Source organism: Ochotona princeps, chromosome 3 (assembly GCF_030435755.1).
Source record: "Ochotona princeps isolate mOchPri1 chromosome 3, mOchPri1.hap1, whole genome shotgun sequence".
In the NCBI taxonomy this organism is placed as follows: Eukaryota; Metazoa; Chordata; class Mammalia; order Lagomorpha; family Ochotonidae; genus Ochotona; species Ochotona princeps.
Window position 1 is genome coordinate 68,670,485 of NC_080834.1, and position 19,557 is coordinate 68,690,041.

The window sequence follows — 19,557 nt, forward strand, 5'->3', positions numbered from 1 at the left end:
TAACAGAGAGGAGAGACAGAGAAAGACGCACCATTTGCTGGTTCAATTTCCAAATGGCCCAAACATTCAGAGCTGAACGGACCTGAAGCTGCGAGTCAGGAGTTTCCTCTTGGTCTCACACATAGGTGCAGGGTCCAAGGACTTGGGCCATCCCCTGTTGCTTTTCCAGGACATAAGCAGAGACCTAGACCAGAAATGAGCAACCATGGGCCCAGCGCGGCAGCTTAGCAGCTGCCTTGCACATGCTGGGATCCCATATAAGCGCTGGTTCAAGTCCTGGCTGTTCCACTTCCCTCCAGCTCCTTGCTTGTGGCAGTTGAGGGCAGCCCAAAGCCTTGGAACCCTGCACCCACGTGGGAGACTTGGAAGAGGCTCCTAGCTCCTGGCTTCAGATTGGTGCAGCTCCAGCTGTTCAGGTCACTTGGGAAGTAAATCAACATACGAAGATCTTTCTCTCTGTCTTTCCTTCTCTCTGTGTATCTGACTTTCCAATAAAAATAAAATGAATCTTCAAAAACACAAAAACAAAACAAAACAAAACAAAACAAAAAACAAAAAGAAATGAGCAGCCAAGACATGACCCAGTTTCAGTGCCTTTAAACACTTGCATCCTATATGGGTACTGGTTCATGTCCCAGCTGCTCCATGTCCAACTCAGCTCCCTGTTAATAGCCTGGGAAAGCAGTAGCACAAGCATCAAGTGCTAGGGCCTTTGTCACCCACCATGGGAGACCTTGATGAAGCTCCTGGATTGGTCTAGCCTAGCCCTGGCCATCGTAGGAATCTGGGGAGTGAACAAGCAGATGGAAGATTCTTTTGTATTCCTCCTTTAACTTTCAAATAATTAAATAAACTTATTGGAAAACAAAAATTAAAGCCCCTGATGTCACAATTTTTTTCCTTTGTCTCTGAACCTGAAATTTTAAAACACAGAAAAGCAGAGAGAAATACATACTGATTTTCTCCATCTGTTGACTTACCCCTCAGAGGGCCACAGTGGCCGGGCACGAGCCAGGTCAAAGCGACAAGGCTGGGGCTCTGTCAGGTTCTCCCACATGAGTAGCAGGAGGCCAAGTGTTTGTTTCACCTTCAGCCACCTTCCTAAGAACATCTCCAAAATGCTGATCAAAAGTGGAGTAGCCAGAATCCAACCTGGGCTCCGCAGGGCTTAACCCGCTGAGCCCCATACAGAGGCCCCTGCCAGGGAAACTTTCAGTATTTCAGTTTTGAAAATTTTCTTCGACAATTTTATAAATAATTCCTTCTTTACATTCTCTTAAAACATTACTGAAATACTATACATTTTAGACCAATCCTGTATCTTTCACTCTCATTTTCTAATTTTTTTTTGGTCTCTGCTTTCTGTAAGCTTTAGGGAATTAGATTTTTCAACTTCTGAGAATTTGATATGTGTATGTTGCTACATATAGATATTCCTTGACTAATGATGTGTTCATATCCTGGTAAACTGACCCAAGTAAAACATATCCTAAAACAGGGCCTGACACAATGGTTCAATGGCTAAAGCCTTGCCTTGCAAGCAACAGGATCCCATGGGGTGCCAGTTTATATCCTGGCTGCTCGACTTCCCATCTATCTCTCTATGCCTGTGGCCTGGAAAAGCAGTGAATGATGGCCCGAAGCCTTGGGATCCTGCACCTATATATATAGGTGACCTGGAGGAAGCTCTTGGCTCCTGGCTTCAAAATGGCTCAGCTCTGGCCACGGCAGCCACTCAGGCAGTGAACCAGCGAGCAGAAGATCTTTCTGTCTCTCCTGTCTATAAAGCTGCCTTTCCAATTAAAAAAAAAAAAAAAAACTTAAAAGGAAAGAAAAGCAAAACAAACAAGCAAAGAAAAAACCCCCCAAAAAAACTAAATAAAAAATTTAGTTAATATCCTGACAAACACATCTTAATGGAATACCTACATGTTGAGCCATTATCAATGAGGTACCATCTATATTTTATTTCCTAACAAGCTCTTCTCTTCAGTCAAAGTGCTTGTCCCTTTTAAACAGAGCACACTGGTCACTCATTACCGAGGTCATTGGTTCCAGGGCCACTGCAGATAACAAAATGTACCAAGGTGCAAGTTCTTTAAAACAGTGTGGCATTTGCATATAACCTATGTATATTTTCTTGCACACTTAAAAACATCTCTAGATTACCTACAATACTTATGACAATGCAAATGCTATGTCTATAGCTCTTAAAACCGCATCATTTAGGGAATGACACGACTCATGAATATGTTTAATACAGATGCAAATGTTAAGAAAAGATAATTTATCTGGGCCCGGTGTGGTAGCCTCGTGGCTAAAGTCCTTGCCTTCAATGTGCCAGGATCACATATGGGTGCCGTTCTAATCCTGGAGGCCCCACTTCCCATCCAGCTCCCTGCTTGTGGCCTGGGAAAGAAGTTGAGGACGGCCCAAAGCCTTGAACCCTGCATGGGAGATCTGAGGAAGTTCCTGGCTTCGGATTGCTCAGGTCCGGCTGTTGTGGCCACTTGGGGAATGAATAATCGGACAAAGATCTTCCTCCCTGTCTCTCCTCCTCTCTGTATATCTCAGTTTACAATTAAAATAAATAAATGTGAAAAAAAAACCTTTATCTGAAGTTGGCTGATTCTGCAAATGCTGAACTGAAGCATAAAAGGATATGGAGGGCAAACTGTATCAGAAACAACTTTTTTTCATTTATTTATGTAAATCGTACTTTGTGAGTTCAGTTTGTTTTCTCTATAATCCTGGATTACTCAATTACTTTTTCCTTGAACTTTCTTGATATGAGTATGATGATCCTGGATGTCTGTTTATACTTCAAAATAAGATATTAAAAAACAAACTGGAATTTCCATGGAGAAGTATCTGTATGGAGGCTCTCAGCCACATCTTTAGGTCCTTTGCTATTGGATATCAGATTTTCCATCTCTGAAAAAATTTTTCTGCTTGAGGGTTAAGAATCTGGATAATAAGATCTTGGGACTTGACAGTAAGAATAGAGAACTTGAGGGCCTGGCACAGTAGCCTAGTGGCTGAAGTCTTCTCCTTGCATGCACCAGGATTCTGTATGAGTGCCAGTTTGTATCCTGGCTGCTCCACTTCCCACTGCGCTGCTTGTGGCCTGGGAAAGTAGTCAAGGATGGCCCAAAGCCTTGGGAACCTGCATGCCATGGGAAACCCGGAAGAAGCTCCTGGCTTCGGAGCAGTTCAGCGCTGATCACTGTGGCCACTTTGGGAGAGAACCAGCAGATGGAAGATCTTTCTGTTTCTCCTTTTCTCTGTAGGTCTGCCTTTCCAATAAAATAGAAACAAATCTTAAAAAAGAATAGAGAACTTGAGGGCTGGTGTGGTAGAGCATCAAGTAAATCCTCTGTGTGCACAAAGACATTCCATTTAAGCAAGGGTTCAAGTCCCAGATGCTCCACTGCCCATCCAGCTGCCTGCTAATGTACCTGGAGAGCAGCAAGGATGGCCTGAGTGGCTGGTTTCTGCATCCAGGTGGGAGACCCAGGGCTCTAGCCATTGCGACTACCTCGGGGGGGCGGGGTGAACCAGAGGGTAGAAGTTTGTTCTCTCCCTGTAATTCTTTCAAGTAAAATTATATATGTGTGTGTGTGTGTGTGTGTGTGTGTGTGTGTGTGTGTGTATCAAAATGTATTTATTTTTACTTGAAAGGTAGAAATACAGACAGAGGAGGAGATACAGAGAGGCTGATCTATCTGCTGGTTTATCTGCCTCCCAAATGGTCACAGCAGTCAGAGCCAGGCCAGTCAGAACCTAAGAAGCCTTATTCAGGTCTCTCATAGAATTTCAGGGGCCCAAAAACTTGAGCCGTCCTCCACTGCCCTTCTAGGCCGTAAGCACAGAGAGCTGGAGAGAAAGTGGAGTTTCCAGGACTTGAACGGTAGCCTACCATGCTATTCTCCAAAACAAACCTTGGAAGAAAAAAAACAGAAACGTTTAAAATATAAAAAGGACAAAAAAAAAAAAAAAAAAAAGATAATCTGAAAGACCTTGATAGTCAAGATGTAGGCTTTTGACTTTTACCTGTTTTAGGAATAGTACACCGACCAGAGAGCAGAAGGGTTTCAGATTAGAGGACAGAGCAGTGACTTAGCTGCTCTGACTCTGTAGGTAAGTAGAATAATCAACACAATAGAATAAACAATCATTTCGGTTTCTGGTGGTTCTGCCATACAGTTTGGCTTGAGTCTTAGGTTCTCTATTAAGATGAATCAATGTTGCTGAATCATTCCATCTATTAACTAGTGTTCAGGATTCAGCTGCCAAGTTCTGTTCTGTTTCCTCTGTCTTCTGAGTTCATGCCTTTGACATCATCTTTACTTTTTTTTTTTTTAAACAATTTTATCAAAGACTAAACGTTTATCACTGAACAAGGGAAAGGACATGACATGCAAACCAGAACATAACTCTTAGAGCAACCTAACAGAAACAGACTATACAGGTGGTATGGTATAACCACATGGTAAATTGCATTCTGTTCCTTAAATGAGTTTTCTACCACCTTCAAGTAGCTGTCCAAATACTTACTGGACATTTGTAATCTCTAGTTCTTTCATGTTTTAGTGTGTGTGTTATAAGAGCATATCGTCTCTGAAAAACCATTCCACATTCCCCACATTTGTGGGGCGCTTCTTCAGTGTTCTCTTTAGCATCCCTTTTTGGTGGTTTCATCTTTTTTCCTCTTTGAACTAGTTTTTGGGCCACCTAAGTAAGAGATATAAAACAATATAAGTAAATATACTCACTATGATTTTGAAAGTTCTACGTCATGTTCTAAACTCATAACAATATTTCAAACATACATTATCTTATTAATATTGGTATCTAAAACAGAGTTGCTGTCATGAAGCCATCTCCCCTCCCAAATAATGTCTACGACAGACATAAGTTCATAAATTGAATGTTTTCAACCCAAAGCCACACCTACAAAGGTTAACTCTTTACATCATACCTGTTGAACTGCTGACTTGGGAATGGCTTTTCGTTTCTGCAGTTTTTTTTCCATGCCTTTGTGTAGACGAATATACCCTCCTTCGTTCACAGAACGCTGCCTCAGTCGGCTCCGGTAGGTATCATCATCAGGCCCGAGGTCTGTCTTTGCTGTCACTGCAACTGGATTCTCCACATTTTCTAAAGGTTGTCCAAGGCTGTGTTCGTATTTCGGAATGTCTTCAGTACAGTCATTGCCGGTCAATGTAACATTTCCATTGTCACTGTTCTCTGGAGGGCTACTGATCACCGTCTCTCTTGAGAGATTAGAAGGCAGGTTAGCGACTGTGCTATCTTCTCTGATGTTTGAAGCTTCTAGTTCCGTTTGGTTGTTTTTTGTTACTGAATTAACACATTCCATTTCTGAACAGGAATCAGATGCACACTCCACAGATGGAAGAACAGCTTTGGCCGGTGAAGAAACCTGGGGGCCAGGCTGTCTTCCTACTACTCCATTCTGTCCAGTCTCAACCAATTCTCCATTTATCAGTAGCACAATTTCACAATCCTCAAGTCCCGTAGATAAAGTTGTTGTCGTTCCCTCATTGCTAGCCACAGGAGGGGTTGTGCCTCCATTCTGTTGTGATAAGTCCTGTGTGGAAGCTACTGTTTGTACTTCACCCTTCTTATATACTGTTAGCTGCTTCTCCTCCATTAGTTTATGCACACTTTCACAAATTTCTAGAACTTCTGACATGAACAGATGACGAGCTAGGACAGCAACATCAGCCATGCTACAGAAGTCGAAACTTAGCACAGAAGTATAGGCAAATTCCAGCAAAGGAAGGAAGCTGGCCTTACAAAAACCTGTAAGAAACAAGAAACATAGGGAGAAAACTGTCTAGAGCCAATAAACCATCTTAGAAGAACAATTCATATAGATTTATGGCAGTGCAAAACATAACAAAAAGACAAACAAAACCATTCATTGGGCAATGGATCTCTTCTGGGTTTGTTTTATTAAATAAAACTTTGGTTTATTAATTAAACTCACTTTTACGAGCCTTACCTCTTAACATTTAATACAGAAAATAGTAAAAGGCTTACTACCTCAAGAATAGGCAGTTATTTTCAAACCATATTCCTTAGACCTCTAAGTGTTCCTTGAGTTCCTCAAAAAACAGCTGACGAAAAATGGAAGGAAAAAACGAGGGGGCGAGTGATTGAGTACTCATGGTTTAACTAACCTATGGCCAAATCTTATTTCAGTAAATATAGATATGTTTTAACATTGGTCAAAATAAAAATTTGACTGAACACCAAATCTAAGACAGCAATCAATAATTTTATGCAACAAGCCTGATGGTTAGTATCACTGGCCACAGGGTGTATGCTGTACCGTACTGTAAAGGCAAATGGTGTTGTGGATATGTGCTAATGCGATTCTGTTTAGAAGGAAGGGAACAGGATTTTAAAGACTGATAGTTATTTTATGTGGGAAAATAAGGAAGTTTATTTCTCTTCTAAGAATTCAGTGCTTGACTTTTTAAAAAAAATATTTGTTTATTCTTATTGGAAAGTCAGATATACAAAGAGCAGGAGAAACAGATTTTCCTTCCGATGATTCACTCCCCAAGCGACCACAACAACTGGAGCTGAGCCAATTCGAAGCCAGGAGCCAGGAGCCTCTTCTGCGTCTCCCACATGGGTGCAGGGTCCCAAGGCCTTGGGCCATCCTCTACTGCTTTCCCAGGCCACAAGCAGGAACTGGATGGGACGTAGGGCCACCGGGGTTAGAACCAGTGCCCATATGGGATCCCAGTGTATTCAAGGTGAGAACTTTAGCCACTAGGCCACCATGCTGGGCCCAAGTGCTTCACATTTAAAAGCGATTTCTTATTCAATGTATTTGCATGATCTAAAATCAAAAGAATTGTATAGTTTCCTATAGTTTCTTTTTTTTTAAAAAAATGTAGTTTATATTTTTTTCAAAGGCAGAGTTACACAGAAAAATCTCACTGGGCCTGGCACAATGGCTCAGTGGCTAAATCCTTGCCTTGGAAACATCTGAATCACTCATGGGTACCAGTTCTGTCCCGACTGCTCCACTTCTCTCCCAGCTCCCTGCCTGTGGTTTGGGAAAGCAATAGAGGATGGCCCAAAGCCTTGGGAGCCTACACCTGCATGGGAGACCTGGAAGATGCTCCTGGCTTCAGGTTCAGCTCAGCTCTGGCCATTGCAACCACTCGGGGAGTGAGGCAGTGGATGGAAGATCTTAATCTCCTTCTCTCTGTAAATCCTTCTTTCCATTAAAAAAATTAAAATAAGAAAGATCTTAAAAAAGGAAAAAAAGTTCCAACCATTAGTTCATTTCCAAAATGGCCACAACAGTTAGAGCTGGACAGGTCCAAAGCTAGAAGCCAGCAGCCAGGAGTTTCTTCCTGGTCTCCCATGTGAGTACAGAGGCCCAAACACATAGGCCAGCTTCTGCTGCTTTCCAGAGAATAAGCAGGGAGCTGGATGCAAGATCTTTCTCTCTCTCTGTAAATCTGACTTTCTAATAAAAATAAATAAATTTTAACATGATACAGTTAATTTTCAAATAGCATTCACTTAGTGTAATTATACTGATACAGTTGTGAATTTCTCTGAAAGTGTTTTTTTTAAACAGTTGAAATACCAAAAATTCTTCTATGTTGTGACTTCTAAGAGTCAGTGAAATTTTCCACACCTGTTATCTTTTTTAAAAATAAAAAGATTTATTTATTTTTATTACAAAGTCAGATATACAATGAGGAAGAGAGACAGGGAAGAAGATTTTCCACCTGATGATTCACTTCCCAGGTAACTGCAATGGATGGTGCTGCACTGACCCGAAGCCAGGAGCCAGGAACTTCCTCCAGGTCTCCCCACGCGGGTGCAGGGTCCCAAGGCTTTGGGTCGTCCTCAACTACTTTCCCAGGCCACAGGCAGGGAGCTGGGTGGGAAGTGGGGCCTCCGGGATTAGAACCAGCGCCCACATGATATCCCGGTGCATTCAAGGCGAAGACTTCAGCCGCTAGGCCACCGCACTGGGCCCAACACAGCTCTTATCTTGAAACCTTTGCTGAACAGGTCCTTTTCCATTGAGCATAGTCTACCACTGTATACAGACTTCTTTAAGCATACAATCTCTATTTGGAAGATACACAAAGCCACTTCTTCTAGTTTTTTCAAACAAAAATAAGAATATGAGAAAATTCTTACCAGAAAGATCCACTACAGCCTCATGACTGGAAACAGCTCCTTTTTCAATAAAAAGATCTCGAAAATATTCACTATTAGCTGACAAGACAGATTTATGAGCTTTATACTCCTCTCCTTCAATCAACAAAGTAACATCACAGAATTGATTGGAAAGTCTCTGCTCATTCAGCTGTTTTAAGACGGCCTGACAGTGCTTTGGCGAAGAGCGTTTTACCACCCCTTTGGTGTCAACCTAACAAATTGAGAACAAGAACTGTATCATTTACCAACACTTTTTTTTAAGCAAGCTTCTAAAACAGCTTTTAACAAATATGAAGTAGTGACGCAACACTCTTTACCCTTGTGCTTAAAGACATACTGTCCTATATGTTCTGCCATCATTATTGCAATTTACGTAATAAAAACTTGTTTCCTCGCTTGTCACTGCCTCTTCTTGCTGCTCAGAGTGTGATGTCGTATGAAATGGATGAAAGTAAGGGGAAAAAAAGAAACCAACAAAAACTAGCCAGATTAAATCTGCCTTGTGGAAAGCCCCAGGAACTTCTTGCAGAGACAGCCTGCTTCTCAGTACGCATATATCATCACAAAGGGGAAGAAGGACCAGTGCTGTGGCACAGCAAGGCTCAGCACCACCTGCAACACTGATAGCCCGCAACGCACTTGGGATCGACTGTGGTACTGGCTACTACACTCCTGATGCAGAGTTTTGTAATTCATCTGGGAAAGCAGTGAAATACGGCAAATATTTGGACCATTACCTCCATTTAAAAAGTGAACCAGAGAAGGGAAGGTCACTTTATTTTCTGTGTCTCTCCCTCTTACTCTGTAACTCTGTTTTTCAAATTAAAAGAATCCCTAAAAAAGGGGGACAGAGGAGGCATGGGGATGAAAAGTAATGAACCAACCAATAGGTTACCAGATTTATTTTAAAGAGAATAATTTGACACCTATAATCAACATGAGGCAGCATTAACTTACTTTTACCTTAAACAGCAACATAATATATTACCCGTATTGCTTCAATCAATAGGCTATACTTCAGATACACAGAACTGCTTTTAAAACAGCACCATTAACACCAGTATCAACCAGTCCATTGGCTTGAGAACCTGGTACGCCTATGACAAATGTTAAAGCTGAACGCAAAGTACTACTTACAAAAACAAGTTCATGTTTGGATACCGGCTTCTTCTTGGTAGGCTTGGAGGCTGTGGTTGGAGGTGAAGTAAAGTTACTCAGGTCATCCTCTGATTCATTACTTTCTTCTCCAGATTCAAGGTCGAGTCCCAATTCTTCCAGCATTTCCGAAGTATCTGATATTGGACGAGAACGATCTAGTTTCTCCTGGCATTTGCTACACTGCTTAATGTAATCCTTGACTTGCTTTAATATGCCTAAAATAAAAAGAAAATGAACAAGTCAAACCCAACACGGTTTCCGTATAAAAACTGAATATTAAAGAACCTCAGATCAAAATCCCAACCATTTATCCATTTGTTCATGGCTCATTGTTACTAAGAAACTGTGAGCTTGCAGGCCAAAGGCCTATGTGACCTTTAGTACAGATAACCACCTATGTCTGGTCCATTCTCAGGAATCAAGGCCCGCCTATGTCTGATTATCTCACAGATGGGTGCTGCCCTTAGTTGCTGGAGGCATGGGCTGTCCAGCCTGATAGGTAGGGAATGTGTGGTACCTCCCCTCACCTTGCAGGCTATTGTGAATTGCCCCTATTAAAAACCCTATGAGTGTGCTGCACACCTGTAAAGTGTGTTGGTCTGCCAGCTGCCTGCTCTCAACCAAGAACCCAGGCTCGGACATGCTAAGCTTGAATAAACCATCCTTGTGCACTTGGATCGACTTCAGACTCCTGGTGATTTCTAGGTATCTCAAAATCTGGGCACAGCAATATGACATTTAATTTTTGTATACTATGTGTATTTGAGGGCCAGTGTTGTGCTACAAGTGGGGCAAGTTGCCAATTGTGATGCCAGCATCTTGTATTGGTGTGGTTTGAGTACTAGCTGCTCCACTTAACGATCTACCTCCTTCAAAATGCACCTGGGAAAGCAGCTGAAGATGGCCCAACTACCTGCGCCCCTGAACACACATCGGAGACAAAGACGAAGATCTTGGCATCAGCCCAGCCCAGCCACTGCAGCCATTTGTGGAGTAAGTCGGCAGATGGAAGATCGCTCTTTCTGTAATTCTGCCTTTCAAATAAGTGTTTCAAAACAAATCTATTTATATATGAGGTATAGTATCAGGTTTTTAAAATGATACAATAGCAAGAGGTATCTATGTATCATATTTTATATACATTTAAGAGTAAATGGGTCAGTATAATGAGAACTTTCTAGAAAAGAACAGTGATGCTAGATGTACCATGTAGGACAGCATGATTCATAGAAGGACAATGAACACAGGATTACAACTGATAGGATATCATTTCTACAACTTACATTTGTATGTTTTCATACAAAAACAACTGACTGGATATCGTTTAAATGAGAACACCTGATGGGATATACAAAACAAAAGATGGTTCCAAACAATTAATGAGTTACATAGAAAGGCTTATGGGAACTACTGACGCTCAATACCTCCTCCCTTATCCTATGGGACCCTCAGTCTAAAAAAGTCTGGTGCCACTACCTCACAAGCATTATTTCAGGCTCTGTGCACCAAGTCCATCACTGCAGGACAGCGAACACAACAACATACATGTAATTAATGTCACTTAGTCATACACATGAAATTTGTCAAGAGACAAATTTGGGGGAGAGGTTGGTGTTGTGGTGTAGTAAGTTAAGCCTCTGCTCACAACACCAGAATTCCATATAGGCAGCATTTCAAGTCTAAGCAGCTCCAGTTCTGATCCAGCTCCCTGTTACTGTGCCTGGGAAAGTACCTGAAAACGCACCAAGTACTTCGGTGCCAGCACTCAATTAACAGACCTGGAAGAACCTCCAGGTCCCTGCCATTTGAAGAATGAAGCAGTGAATGAAAAAGTCTGTTTCTTCTTTGTAACTCTTTCAAATAAATAAAAAATAAGTCTTTTCTTTTAAAGAGAGGGGCACATTTCGGGCCTGGTGCGATAGCCTACCAGCTAAAGTCCTTGCCTTGCATGCTGGGATCCCATATGGGTACCAAGTCTAATCCTGGCAGCCCTGCTTCCCATCCAGCTCCCTGCTTGTGGCCTGGGAAAGCAGTAGAGGATGGCCCAAAGCCTTGGGACACTGCACCCACATGGGAGACCCAGAAAAGGCTCCAGGCTCCTGGCTTCGGATCTGCTCAGCTCCAGCCACTGTGGTCGCTTAGGGAGCGAATCAACAGATGGAAGACCTTCTTTTTCTCTCTTCCTCTCAGTGTATCTGACTTTCCAATAAAAATAAATCTTTCAAAAAAAAAAAAAAAAGAGGAGCACATTTTATGCTGTTTATATTTTGTCATAATATAAAAAATGGATATGTGGAAAAAGAGATGAAATATGTGAGGAAAGCAACCCAGAGTGAGAGCCTTGCATTCACCAGGATCTCATAGCGTTCTGCTTCATTTCCTGGCAGCTCCATTTCCCTTCCAGCAAACTGTTTGTGGTGGGGGAAAGCAGTCAAGGATGGCCCAAAACCTTAAGACCTTGCACCCGTGTGGGAAATCTGGAGGAAGCTTCTGACTCCTGGGTTCGGATTGGCTCGGCTCTGGCCGTTGTAGCCATTTGGGAAGTAACCAGAGGTCGGTGACATTTCTGTTTCTGCTTCTCTCTGTATATTTGCCTTTCCAATAAGAAAACCCAAGATAAAACTTGAAAGACAAAAACTTTTTACTTATTTATATTTTTTGAAAGACAAAAACTTATTTAGGGCCTGGTGCAGTAGCCTAGTGGCTAAAGTCCTTGCCTTCCCTTTACCTGGATCCCATATGGGTGCCAGTTCATATCCAGCTCCCAGCTGTGGCCTGGGAAAGCAGTAGAGGATGGTCCAAGGCCTTGGGACCCTGCACCCATGTGGGAGACCCTGAGGAAGCTCTTAGCTTCAGATCAGCTCAGCTCTGGCCATTGTGGCCACATGGAGAGTGAATCAGCAGATAGAATATCCTTCTGTCTCTCCTTCTCTCTGTAAATCTGACTTTTTAATAAAAATAAATAAATATATATATATATAAATATTTCCAGGGGACCAGTGCTGTGATGTAGTGGCTTAGGTCACGATTTCAGCGCTGATATCCCATACGGGTATCGGTTTGTCCTGACTGCCCTACTTCCAGTCTAGCCAATCTCGGCTAACCGCACCTTGGCAAGCAGTGGAGGATGGATCAGGCTTTGAGCCACCGCAGCCATGTGGGAGACTCAGAAGAGGTTCCTGGCTCTTGGTTTCAGACTGGCTCAGCTGGTGCAGCCATATGCAGCATGAACCAGCAAGTAGAAGACCTCTTTAACACTTCCTTTCAAATAAAATAGACAGCTGGGCCATTGTATCAGGTCCAGAGTCATTCTGAAACTCTAACAATACGGGATAACAAAGATAGGGAAAAATATCTATTAACACTTTCCTACTACTATAATACAGGGAGGAAGGTATATGAGAAGGGTGGAAGGGGAAATCCCTGAGCCTATATGGAACTGTATCATGAAAAACAATGACCAGGAGCAAGGGCGGGCCCTGGTTCCACCCACCACCACCTAGGGGAGTTCGACCTCAGGGCCTGAGTGGTGGGAGCTTCCAGCAGCCTGTGGCTATTGGGGGTACCCAAGCCAGGTATGACTCAATACCTGGTACCCTTGCCATAGCCACTGCTGCCACGCGGTAAGGAGTCCTGGGCTTGCCTGGGCCCAAGAGGTTTCTCCCTTTGCTGTAAATATGCTGTGAAGAGATCTCTTGGAAGGGCGGGTCCTAGCTCCACCCGCCTCCATCATCATGGTGGGAGGGACCTAGGGGAGTCTGACCTCGGGGCCTGGTTGGTGGGAGCTCCCAGCAGTTGCTGGGGTATCCAAGCAGGTTGAACTCAATGCCTGAGGCCCCGGCCATAGCAACTGCTGTCATGCTGTTAGCAAGTACCGGACTTTGGGGGGGCCAGTGTGCCAACTGGCACCAGGCTCCACCTGCTGGCCAACTCTGGGGCCCTGGAGGTGAGGAATTGCTATCTAGGGACATCAATGAATGAGGCCACAGTGCGTGTAGGTGAGGAATCAAGCCTGAGTGACTCCAACGACAGGGTCACTGTACTTGCAGTTAAGCAAGGGGACTGAGACCTGGTGGTTTGGAGGGAAGAGACCAGACTATCTGTATGGGCCAGACTGATACAGCAGCCTACATGTTGAGTCCTGTGTAGAGCTTTTTTTATTATCACCAAACGATGCTGACCACCATACACCAGTCATATGAAAGCTAGTGCTAGGGGCCTGCCTAGAAGGGCTAGACCCTATTACCTGACTGAATGTTGGAACAGGGGACGGGTCACATTAAGTAGGCCATGACACTAACCAGCATGTGAGAGAACCGAAGGGAGATTCTGTGGGGGATATGTGGGCCTAAGCCTTTTAAAATGTAAGTCATGGGCCCGGCGGCGTGGCCTAGCGGCTAAAGTCCTCGCCTTGAAAGCCCCGGGATCCCATATGGGCGCCGGTTCTAATCCCGGCAGCTCCACTTCCCATCCAGCTCCCTGCTTGTGGCCTGGGAAAGCAGTGGAGGACTGCCCAATGCATTGGGACACTGCACCCGCGTGGGAGACCTGGAAGAGGTTCCAGGTTCCTGGTTTTGGATTGGCGCGCATCGGCCCGTTGCCGCTCACTTAGGGAGTGAATCATCGGATGGAAGATCTTCCTCTCTGTCTCTCCTCCTCTCTGTATATCTGGCTGTAATAAAATGAATAAATCTTTAAAAAAAAAATATAAGTCATGCTGGTTAGTTCAATAGAGGCAGTGATGGGCTGAGCTAGGAGTGACCATAGAACGTGCTATCACTCACAGGTACAGTGACCAGTAACAGTCTGGGCAGATTCAGGCTGCAACACCAACATGTGCATCTTGAAACATGGTTTGAAGTGGGCCAGGATGCAACACTCACCAGCTCATACAAGGCCAAGATGGAAGGGCTGACTATGCAGGGCAAGGGCCTAACACCCACTGGCATGTATGGAATCTGGGCCTGGGAGTGGATCAAGTGGGGGAACTTGGGAAACTCTCCTAGTGGGTCATAACTTCCGCTGGTGATACATGGTCCAGGCCTGGGGGTTGAGCGAGCTGGGCAAAGTAGCTCCAACTGCTGGCCAATGTGTGGCTGGATTGGGAAGGGGGTTGACCAAGCAGGGCCGAGCAAACCTTAGCTCACTAGCAAGTGCAGAAATCAGGCTGCAGCGCAGGTCATTCCAGATTAGGCTGTCACACCTACTGATTTGCATGAGCCACAGATGGGAGCCGACTGAGTAGGGCCAGGTTGCAGCACCCACCAGCGAAAGTCGGGACTGGGGACAGGATGGGTCAGGCCAGACTACAGCATCCCAAGGCAAAGACCACGACAGGTGAGAGACTATGCCAAACTGGGTCAGTACAACCACTGGCACACACAAGATCTGTGGCTGGGATCAAGCCTGGTGGGTAACTGGACTGCAACATCCACTGGTTCGTGTAGAAGACAGAACTGACCAGCACATGCAACCACCAGCACATGCATAAGCAGACTGGAGTGACGGTCTGTGCAGGGCCATGTACTGGCATGCACATACAAGAATCAGGTCTGGAATCACCTCAGACGAAATTTATTTGGGGATTCCTTCAACTGAACTGCTGAACTCAGAGCCTCAACCATGAAGAGAATTGCAGGTTCCATGGTCTGATCATGGAGTGCATTTGTCAGCTGAGCCTTCTTAGTGGTTCAGAGCAGTGGACAGCATATCCAGGAGCACATGGAGGATACAGTATTACATTGGAGCCTGCAGAGGACACCTGGTACCACAACAGAGGATGGGGGACACAACAGATCGATCAATTACCCCAACCACATGTTGACAGTGAAAAACTGGGCAAATGGAGACTCTAAGGTAAATTATGTTAGACAGTGGATTCTGGAGAGATTCCATCATGCTTGGACTGGTGGCAATTGAGAACTGTTAAACTATCGAAACCTCGTTGAGCAGTGCCGTGGGAAGATGCCTCACATCGGGGATCTGGGATTGTTGGGAGGCCGAGTGGAGCTTCTACCTTTATCTCCCTGCTTACCCCAGACACAGAAAAGAGAGAGAGAAGAAAACAATCAAAAACAAACAAACAAAACAAAAACAAAACAAATAACAAGAAAAAAATTCTGAAATAAGTTTGAGAGCTAATATCCATAAAAAAAAGTTTTCACTGGTTCCAAATAATGAAAGTTGCAATTTTATCTATGCACTGACTCACAATATGAAGGTATTAGCCTAAATTAGCAATCTGTAAACTATGCCCGATAAAACTGTTAGTGGACTGGTTTTGAAGCACTGTCCCCAGCAATCACACACACGTGAGACAGATCTAACATGAAAAAAAAAGGAATAGAATCAGTGGCTTTCTTTCCCCACCTCAGCATTAAAATTAATATCGGCTGTCTTTTTTTTTTTCAAAGATTTCCTTTTAATTTATTTGAAAGAGTTACCAAGGAAAAGAGAGAGAAAAGTCTTCCATCTACTGTTTCACTTCCCAAGAACCTCTTCTGGGTCTCCCACAAAGGAGCTCAAGCAACTGGGTCATCTTGCAAGGCATTCCCAGGTTTTTCAGCACGTTGGATCAGAAATGGGGCAACTCGGGTCTTAAGATGGTGCCTATCTGTAATGCCAAACCTCGGCTAAGCCTGATTTGTTAGCAGATAAAGTCTACAATTGCTTGTGAGTATACTGCTAGAGAATACCTTTATGACACTTTAAAAACTGCACATTCTGGTGGGCATGTTGCATAGGATGCCTACATCCAACCCCAACAACTGTAGGCATTATTTTTTTAAAGATTTATTCATTTTATTACAGCCAGATATACACAGAGGAGGAGAAACAGAGAGGAAGATCTTCCATCCGATGATTCACTCCCCAAGTGAGCCGCAACGGGCCGATGCGCGCAAATCCGAAGCCGGGAACCAGGAACCTCCTCTGGGTCTCCCACGCAGGTCCCAATGCATTGGGCAGTCCTCCACTGCTTTCCCAGGCCACAAGCAGGGAGCTGGATGGGAAGTGGAGCTGCCGGGATTAGAACCGGCGCCCACATGGGATCCCGGGGCTTTCAAGGCGAGGACTTTAGCCGCTAGGCCACGCCGCCAGGCCCAACTGTAGGCGTTTTGATATACTCATGTAACATCTCTTTTTGTCTGCATCTGCCTTTCAAATAAATAATTTTGAATGCGTATCTTTGCTAATTACCATTTTTGGATCATTATCTATGCCCACTACAAACACCAATCTCTTAAAACCAGAATAAATGGGGTGGGGATTTTTATTGGAAAGGCAAATTTACAGAAATAAAGAGAGACAGAGAAAATGATCTTCCACCCATTGGTTCACTCTCCAAATGGCCATATGGCTAGAGCTGAGCTGATCTGAAGCCAGGAACCAGGAGCCTCCTCTACTCTCCCACGTGGGTGCAGGGTCCCAAGGCCTTGGGCCATCCTCCACTGCTTTCCCAGGCCACAAGCAGGGAGCTGGGTGGGCGTGGAACAGCAGGGTCACACACTGGCACCTATATGGGATGCCAATGCTTGCAGCAGCGAATTAGCCAGTTGAGCTATCATGACAGACCCCCCAAAAAGAAATCTTACAAACAAAAAATCAGAATTAATCACGTTTAAAAACAAAACAAAACAAAAAACCTTAATCACTGGGGCCAGTGCTACGACATAGTGAGTTAAGCCAGAGTTCCAGTGGGTGTTGGCTGAAGTTCCAACTAAACCAGTGGATGGAAGAACTTTTGTCTCACCTCTTTGTACATCTGACTTTCCAATAAAAATAAATATTTTATTATTTTTTTATTTTATTTTACAGATTTCTTTATTTTTTATTGGAAAGACAGATATACAGAGAGGAGGAGACACAGAGAGGAAGATCTTCCATCCGATGGTTCACTCCCCAAGCAACAGCTGGAGCTAAGCCAATCCAAAGCCAAAAGTCAGGAGCCTCCTCCAGACCTCCCACACGGGTGCAGGGTCCCAAGTCTTTGGGCCTTCCTGAACTGCTTTCCCAAACCACAGGCAGGGAGCTGGATGGCAAGCGGGGCTGCCGGGATTAGAAACGGTGCCCATATGGGATACCAGTGTGTTCAAGGCGAGGACTTTAACCACTAAGCTATCACACCGGGCCCAAAGTAAAGAAATCTTAAAAAATAAAATAAAATAAAAACTATGCATGTTTGATCAATGTCACCTTTAGCTTTCACTCACCATACAGTATTAAATGACACATTTGATGGCAAAGCAATGGTCTGCCCAATCAATCCTAATGAAATGCAGGGATCAGCCAATATTGACTATTTCAGTAATTGCTATTACAATATTGACGTATACAATTTTACAGCTGGCTTTCTCTAGAGCCAAGTAACCCAGACAGCGGTTTAAAATGAATATTCAACTTTGTGGAAAGGGTAGGCGGTCCAGAAACCACTTGTTACACACCTGAGGAACCAAGAAGCTTTAGAGAGCTGTACTTCGTAACAATTTAAAGAAAACCACTGTGCCTCACAGTTCCCAAAGCCCTTTTCATAGGAGAAGTATTAAACCATTCAGGACTAGGACTTCACCGAATATTCTAGACTCTTCACAACTGCACTAAAAATAAAGCTCCAGACAATAGCTCTCACCGTCGCTTCACCCTCCTGCACATATTAGTCATTATTCGTGCCGGGGAGGGTGCAAGGAACCTCCAAACTCTCGCCGCAAGCAGCGAGAGCAGAACTCCCTGCAGGCAGCGAGCTGCCCCGGCTCCGCGCCGACCATGCCTCCCGTACCGCCCGCGAGCTCCCCAGCGCCCCGGGACAGCCGCAGGGCTGGCAAGAGGGGCGGACCCGCCCAGCAGCAGCCCGAGTCGGGACCCTCCACCCGCCCAGCGCCCGAGCCGAGACCCTCCGCACGCCCTCCGCCCGGCCGGCCGCAGCCCGAGCCGGGACCCTCCGCACGCCCTCCGCCCGGCCGGCCGCAGCCCGAGCCGGGACCCTCGCCCTCCGCCCGCCGCGCCTCACCTCGCCACCAGTAGGTCTTGGACAGGTCGTGCCAGGTCTGGTGCCGGGTGTGGTGAGTGCCGCCGGGGCCCAGGTGTGCAGCCTCGATGAGGCCGCGGCGCCGCTCGGGCTGCAGGACCACCTCCAGCTCGGCGAAGGTCTTGCGGTGCCGCTGCCGCCGCTGGTAGTACAGCGTGCCGCCTCGCACCACGTAGCAGGCGGCGGCCTTGCGGATCTTGCGCTTGACATTGCCTTCCGTGCCCGGAGCGTACGGCTCGCGCTCGTTCGTCAGGTAGCGCAGGATGGCCCGGTAGCTCTCCTCGCTTGACATCGCGGACGGCGGCTCCGGGGGCGCCTGTCAGCGAGGAGGGCGGAAGGCAGCGCCCAGCGACGGGCGGACGCAGCGGCGGGAGGCCCTGGGCGCCCGCACGGCCGTGCCTCCGGTGAGCGCTCCTCGACGGCGCCCTCGGCGCCTCGGGAGAACGGACGGGCTGGTAACCAGGGGGAACTGCACTTCTGCGGCGCGCGGATCCACTGGCGACTGACAAAATGGCTGCTGCACCACCGGAAGTGCCGCAGAGTGAAGGAGGCGCTTGGGCTTGGGTGGAGCTCGTGGGCTGTCTGGCTGGCTGGAGCGGATCTAGTGACGTCAGTGCCGCCGGCCGACATTTTGGAAGCGGGTAGACGCTTCCTGTCATAGCTCGAAAGGGCTTTGAGCAGACATGTTAAGTACTGGCAGTTTACCCTTTTATTTTTCTCCGTCTTTCCCACACTCTGAGGAGCCACGCGTAGCACCTCACGGTCATTTGCAGTCCTGTCCAAGGCCAAATCCATTTTATGTCTAATAATTGCAGGCACCCTACTTCAGGAAGCGTCTTTCTTAGTAGTGTTAGCACCAGGATACTGGGCGAAAGACAGCCTCTGTCATTCCTGTGCAAATACAGGGCCCGCCCCGTAAGCGTTATAAGATCGAATTGCTGACGTTGTAAAACCCAACAGCTTAACTCTAAACTACCAAGGAACAATCGGGATTTTTCTAGAATGATCAGTATATATGGTGACGGTTTTCCTCAAAATAAAGTCCTCGCCTTGAACGTCTCTGGATCCCATGTGGGCGCCGGCTCTAATTTATGTTTTATTTCAAAGTAAGATATATGCAGAGAGGAGGAGACACAGAGAAGAAAATCTGC

General features: G+C 45.5%; 1 protein-coding gene across 2 annotated transcripts in view; it reads right to left on the bottom strand.

Annotated features, from left to right (window-relative positions):
* The window catches only part of ZBTB11 (zinc finger and BTB domain containing 11), a 45,632-nt gene extending 26,228 nt beyond the window's left edge, over positions 1 to 19,404 (bottom strand). For both annotated transcript variants that reach the window (XR_009245168.1, XM_004593223.4), the window contains exons 1-5: positions 18,389 to 19,404; positions 9,364 to 9,599; positions 8,206 to 8,437; positions 4,982 to 5,826; positions 4,558 to 4,734 (exon numbers count right to left, since the gene is read on the bottom strand). Coding sequence is in view for 1 of the 2 variants with exons in the window: in XM_004593223.4 (XP_004593280.2) it covers positions 4,558 to 4,734; positions 4,982 to 5,826; positions 8,206 to 8,437; positions 9,364 to 9,599; positions 18,389 to 18,698 (1,800 nt within the window). In the remaining variant the exon portion in view is untranslated. The remainder of the gene's footprint in view (positions 1 to 4,557; positions 4,735 to 4,981; positions 5,827 to 8,205; positions 8,438 to 9,363; positions 9,600 to 18,388) is intronic.
* Between the last annotated feature and the right edge of the window lie 153 nt (positions 19,405 to 19,557).